The sequence below is a fragment of the Peromyscus maniculatus genome, chromosome 9, assembly GCF_049852395.1.
Source record: "Peromyscus maniculatus bairdii isolate BWxNUB_F1_BW_parent chromosome 9, HU_Pman_BW_mat_3.1, whole genome shotgun sequence".
NCBI lineage: Eukaryota > Metazoa > Chordata > Mammalia > Rodentia > Cricetidae > Peromyscus > Peromyscus maniculatus.
In genome coordinates, this window is record NC_134860.1 from 50438247 (window position 1) to 50445000 (window position 6754).

The window sequence follows — 6754 nt, forward strand, 5'->3', positions numbered from 1 at the left end:
TTGTCCCCAGTTGATGAACTATTTGGAAAGCATTAGGAGGTGTGGTCTTGTTAGAGGAAGTGTTGGATGGAGGAGGTGTGTCACTGGAAGTGGACTTGAGGTTAAAAAGCTTATACCTGGCCCAGTGTCTTTTTCTCTGCCTGCTGTCTACTCCTCAGGATTGAAAAATCTCTCAGCTATTTCTTCAGGACCATGCCAGCCTGCTGCCATGCTTTCAGCCATGTTAATAATGGATTTACCCTCTGAAACTTTAAGCAAGCCCTAAATTAAATTTCTTTTATAAGTTGCTTGGTCATGGTGTCTCTTTATATTAATAAACAGTAACTAAGATACAAATAATGAAGCCATCTTCACCTTATCAGATCTCCTCAACTTACAAAAAAAATGTCTGAGAAAGTATTAAATCATTAATATATAAGTCTATGTTTATAATAAAAGAAGACTTACACAAAATTCATTTGTATGAGTAGTTAAACCATTTCAGAAACATTGCTCCACTACAATCATCAAACCTAGATTTAATAAAGCCTAAGTCTTCAACTGTTCACTAGATGTGTCTGCTGCTATTGTCACAGTACATGAAGTAGCCACAAGAGCTCAAGTGTCAGCTTTGTCATTTCCAAATTCAGAAACTGTCACATGTTCATTTGGAGTTTTACATTTCTGAGGAGGACCTGACATCATTCAATTATACACCTTGAAAAAGAAGTTGCTAAAAGAATGATATTTTAAACACTAGTGAGTGAAATTATACAAGATAAAGTCATAAAAGTCACAGGATATAATGCATCATTGCACCAAAACCCAAGATACACTAACAGAGCAATGTCAGTATTTTTTAATTACAATTTTATCATTTTTTGAACTTTTTATACAATATGTTTTGATTATATTCTTTTCCATACATTAAGTCCTCCCAGACCCTCCCCATCCCCTATTTGCCCAATACTTTGTTCAAATAATCCTCAAAATAAAAAAAAAGGCAAAACAACCTTCCTTCAGAGACAAAACTTGCTAAAGCATAACAACTACAACAAAAGCATGCACACAAAAGTGTTTGTGTTGGACGTTGAAGCAGAAAGATCATAAGCTTAGGGCCAGCCTAGATTTCATAGCAAGTTTTAATTTTATTCAATGAGATAGAGTGTATCAGCTCCTCCAAAAGTCAGTGAAGGCCAAGAGGTGATGCAGAAATGGTTGTGTTGCACCCTAACTTGATGCTATGTCAATGTATTGTAACCTGGACCGGCCTTTCTGCAATGCTCTCTGTAGAGCTTGTGCTGTACATGCATCAGCTGTCATAGGCACCCAACTGTAGCAGGCTTTCTTGGACCTCCAGCCCCCAAATCATGATAAGGAGACTTATTATTAATTATGAATGCTCAACCTTACCTTAGGCTTGTTTTTTGCTAGTTCTTATAAATTAACCTTTATGTACATTTTGCCTCAGGGGTTTTTAACCGTCCCTCCCCCTTCCTTCTGTATATCTTACTTTCCTGTTGTCTCCATGGCTGGCTGGCTGGCAGCTGCCTGGCTTCTGGCCCTGGGCTTTATTCCTCTTTCTCTTCATTCTTTTCTTTCTCACAAACCTAGATTTTTCCCCTCCCTTTTCCATCTGCCTGCCAGCAATCCTTATCTCTCTCTGGCCTAGCTATTTGCCATTCACATTTTTTTTAGACCAATCAGGTACCTTAGGCAGGCAAGATGAAACAGCAACACATCTTTACATAATTAAACAAATGCAGCACAAATAAATGTAACACATCTTTACATCATTAACTAAGACAGCAGAAACAAATGTAACACACCTTCACATAGTTAAAGTAATATTCTATAGCATAAACAAATGTAACACATCTTTACAGAGTTAAAATAATATTCCACAACATCTGTGGCCATGAGGATAATTATTTAGAATGCAGTTAGGGATTACACTAGTTTAGGAAAATGGTGGTGGGTAGTTCTCTTTTAGAGTTCCTGACCTCTCTAGTCATGAGTAGTTGGTGAAGTTGACAGTACCAGGTATGAATTCCCTCCTACTGAGTAAGCTATAATTCCAGTTCAATGGTTGTTGGTTACTTGCAAGACAGAAGTGACACTATTGATGATTTGGATGCTGGTCATTGTTGTGGCTCTTAGGTATTACAGCTGGATAGGACTATTGACTGCTTTTTTCCTTCCTGATTTTGGAAAATCTCTGGATACTATGAGAATCCTCAGGCAATAGACTCCTTGGTCAGTTGTAGCCCATTCTTCCAAGTCCTATATCCAAAGTATGTAATATCTTTAGGAATGGGGACTTATCCTCAAATCTTTGAGTCAACTAAAGGCAATAGCAATAGTCTATGTTGCTTTGGGAGTCCTGTCTTGGGCTGTCATGACCAAACACTTGAAATGAGGTTTCTCATGCCAGGTGTTATGCTGAACAGTCTATGGCTTTAGCGGAGCATTATCACCCCAAGTGGCATAACATCATTTTTATTATTTATTTATGTATACACACACGCACTTATATATATTACATGTAATTTGGGGTAAATAGAGAATAATATGATTGTCTGTGACTTTTTGAAACACCCTGAATTTTATTTATCCCTCCTCTCTCCCTCTCCCCCTACACTGATCTCTGTCCTCACTCTCCATTTAAAGGCCCCTTTACTTTTCCCATTTCCACTTCATAGAAACTGTGTCCTGCTATTGATCTTTCTACAGATTCTTTTTCCCATACCTTTTAGTCTCTGTTTAGTGTCCCTAGGTTCATCTAGGTAATTCCTATTGGAGAACATTCCTATAGAACTGGTGGGTTTTGTGGACGTTTGGGTTGTCTTGGCCTTTAATAATGCATGTGTGTTTGTGATATGATGTAGGCATGTAGACTTCTTTCATTGTATCTGATATTATAGCCTGCCTCTGTTGAATAGAATTTGGTTTCTATTTTTGCTATTGCTCAGATCAGGTTGGTTTCAGAAGGTTTGGTAGGTCAGTCCTTCAAATAGAGATAGCCATTATTGATGGCGGGGATGAGAGTGATTCTAATTCAATGGTTAGCAAGAAAATGTGTGACTATGCCTCAGGTCTATGTCTGTGTGCTGGTGCAAAAGCTGTTCAAGTCCAGCTTTTCCTGGGAATGTGGGAATGGCATGCAGAGGTTCTGGGCATCTTACCACTCTAGGTTGGTATGAAGGCTGCAGGGCACAAAGTAGGCTTTCTGGGAGTGTGGGGAAGATGTGAGTAGATGGGATCTGAAAAACTCAACTTGCTGGGCTGGTGCACAGGTGGTGTAACCATAGCTAGGTCTGGGAGTGTGAAGACTGAGTGGGATATTGGGGATCTGGAGCACTCACCTAGTTAGACTGGTTCATAGGCTGTGTAACACAGGTAGGTCCGACAATGTGGCACTCACATGAGTGAGTACAGAGTTAGTGGTCTCATCTGGTTGAGCAGATGCACAGTCTGTGTGATCACAGCTAGGTTGGAAGACTAAGGATGGCAGAGGTGGGCTGAGATCAGAATCAGTTAAGAGAAAAACTGAACTAGATTTCTGCAGAGAGAAATCTGACCACAGGGTGGCAGTGCCCCTCAGCTAATGCACTGAAAGGCCATCTTAGTGAATTCTAAAGGAATGGGCTTTTTCTTATTGGCTGGGCAAATAACTCAGCATGTATGGTTGTTATAACAACAAAGGGCCAATTGGAACTTTCAAGATGCTCAGCTGGCTAGAGACTGAGCACCTACAATTGATCTCAATAGGAAGCACAATGAAGACAGCTGTTCATGCGTTGTTCATTTTCTTCTGGCTGCAGATGAACTGTGAGTTAAGGCGTGTAAGATGACTGGGTATGTTAGTGGGAGGTCCGTGGATGTTCAGCAGAATGGCTTCATTTGTGTTTTCTCTGTTTACTACAGGAAAAAGATGAGGAAGAAAAATGACTTGACAACCTTTTTCTTTTCTCTCCATCCTTCTGCACAGGGGAGAGCAGAGGTGAACAGGTGGAGCAGCATCCTTCCACCCTGAGTGTCCAGGAGGGAGACAGCGCTGCCATCAACTGCACTTACACAGACAGTGCCTCAGCCTACTTCCTTTGGTATAAGCAAGAGCCTCGGAAGCATCCTCAGGTCATCATTGACATCCGGTCAAATGCGGAAAGAAAGCAGAGCCAAAGACTCATCCTTCTATTGGATAAGAAAGCCAAACACCTTTCCCTACACATCACAGCCACACAGCCTGCAGACTCAGCCATCTACTTCTGTGCAGCAGATACACACTGCTCCCCAGACACCTGCAGCCTGTCTTCAAACCTGACACCAGGGCTGGAGTGGCACCCTTTTTTGCTATGTCAGACATTCTAGGACAACATTTGCTGTGGATATCACTCTATATAAATAAAACACTGATGGCCAGTGACCAGGCAGGAAGTATAGGCAGGACAAAGAGAGAGGAGAATCGGGGAAACAGGAAGAAGGAGGGGGAGACACTGCAGCCACCACCAAGAGAAACAGCATGTGAAGACGCCGGTAAGCCACCAGCCACGTGGCAAGGTATAGATTTATAAAAATGGGTTAATTTAAGATAAAAGAACAGTTAGCAAGAAGCCTGTCACAGCCATACAGTTTATAAGTGATATAAGCGTCTGAGTGATTATTTTATATGTAGATTGTGGGACTGCGGGGCTTGGGGAACCTGGAGAGAAGCCCTCCAGCAACAAATGGCACCCAACGGCTCGAGTTTCCACCTTAAACCTGAGAATATTTAATAACCAATTCTAAACATAGCCAAAACCAGGTTCCTGCTTCTTGTCTCATTCGGGCAGCTAGATGCCGCAAAAGGCAGGTTTGAACACTGGCGGGTTCCTGGCATGTGCATTTGACCGGCAGTATGGTGGAAATGAGGCGTCTGCCGGGGCACATTACGCTGTGTGGTAGATTTAGTCTTTACTAGTATTTAAAAAAAAAAAAAAAAAGAGGTTTCTGGGCTACACGCTGCTTTGATAAAAGTTTAGACCCACTATTTCTGAGAATTGATGACTCCCAGAGCTGGCAGAAAACGTACCACTGCCATGTTGGGAAGCTGAAGTGGGCAGAGCCAGCAGCCACAGCACCTTTTCAGTCTTAGAATGGTGCAGTTTAAAGCAATGGGCTCAAGGTGATATAAAACATAAGTCACGTAAAGATGGCTACCACACAGAGAATCTGGATTATGTTCTCTTTGATATTCGTAACTGAAGAAAAACATTTGATTACAAAAGCTGTTGAGTTATGCCAAAATGTATATTTTAAAGTTACCTTGACTTCAAAATTTGGATTTTAGGATATGTTGCTTTGGAAAAGAGGTTCTGCTTTTGTTTCCACAGAAAGTCAGAGGCTGTGGATTTGTTCCAGATTAAGATATATCAGATTTCACCAGCCAAGACCCCCTGAAAGGTCTCCGATGACACCATGGCCCAGATGATCCAACATCCAGAATGGTTTCAAGGAAACTGGTTCACACAATACAGCCTCACGGACTACCTCACAGGCCTAAAATTTTCTTTGCGTTCCCATAAGATACAGCGCCCCCCTCCAGCAGGAAGTAGTAAGAGATGCTACGCCCAAATTCCCAAATATACCAAGCTGGCTTTAGAGGTGGAATTGGCTCACGCCCCCTCTAAACCCAGACATATTGCTTAAAAAAAAGGGTTAAGAGATTCTTCTGTCCCAAATCAGAAGAGCCCTCTGGTGTGGGACAGAAAAAAACCAATATTTTTATTTAAAACAGATTGATTATAAATGTGATCTCTTTCTAAAAAAGAAAAGGGGATATGATATAGATATATAAAAGGACATAGAGATGGTAAGATAAAAGGGTAGATTAATGAACCTACTTTTAAAGAACTGAAGGACCCCACTCCATTATGAGGATATGGGGCGTTGGGCCGATGTTATGCCCCCCCCCCCAATAACTTGGCCTTAGAAACGCCATTCTGCAGGAATCAGAAAAACAGGAGTTCACAGCTGTGACTAACTAGCCAGCCGGCCTTGGAAGGAAGAGATAACTGTGGCCAGCCATCCGGCCTAAGATAGGGGATAATTGGGTCAGCGGCCTTGGGAGTAAGACAGTTGAGGATATTTTATGGCGGGCCCCTGGCCTTGAAGAACAAGCGGCTGGGCTGGAAAAACACCCACTATACGATGTACAAGGCCAAGTCAGCCACACATCAAACTTCTGATAATTAAAGAACGCGACCCCAAGTTCACCCTGGCCTTCTGTAAAACAGCCAATAGGGACCCTGTAACTATGCTTCTCGCTTCTGTAACCGCGCCTCTGCCCCTGAAATCCCATAAAAAGTCCCCTTTGCCCTCGGTAGGCGCGCAAGTCCTCCGAGAGACTTGGCCCCAGGTACCTGTGCATCTAATAAAACCTCTTGCTGTTTGCATCTGATCTGTGGTTTTGGTGTGTTCCTCGGGTTTGGGGTCTCTCCCGGAGGAAGATCTCCCCTGGGGGTCTTTCATTTGGTGGCCCGTACAGGGAATGAGACCCCTCCCTGGGACCACCGACCCACCATCAGGAGGTAAGCCGGCCGGCCTTGGTTTTTGTCATCCCTGTCCTGTCTGAGTGTTTTCTGTTTGTCTGAGTGTTGAATGTTGTTTGTTTGTCTCCGCGCCTGCGCCTGATAATCTGTCTGTGTCAGTGGATCTGAAAGGGGGGGCCGACGGGCCCGGATTTTGCCACTGGAACCCTGGAAGACGTTCCAAGGGAATCTGAAGTGCCCTCTGG

General features: G+C 42.8%; 1 gene segment (V, D, J or C); it reads left to right on the forward strand.

Annotated features, from left to right (window-relative positions):
- The first annotated feature begins 3758 nt into the window (after positions 1 to 3758).
- On the forward strand, positions 3759 to 4350 carry LOC143267132 (T cell receptor alpha variable 13-1-like). The segment is given in 2 exon segments: positions 3759 to 3810; positions 3971 to 4350. Coding segments are annotated over 2 exon segments (432 nt in total).
- The last annotated feature ends 2404 nt before the right edge of the window (positions 4351 to 6754 follow it).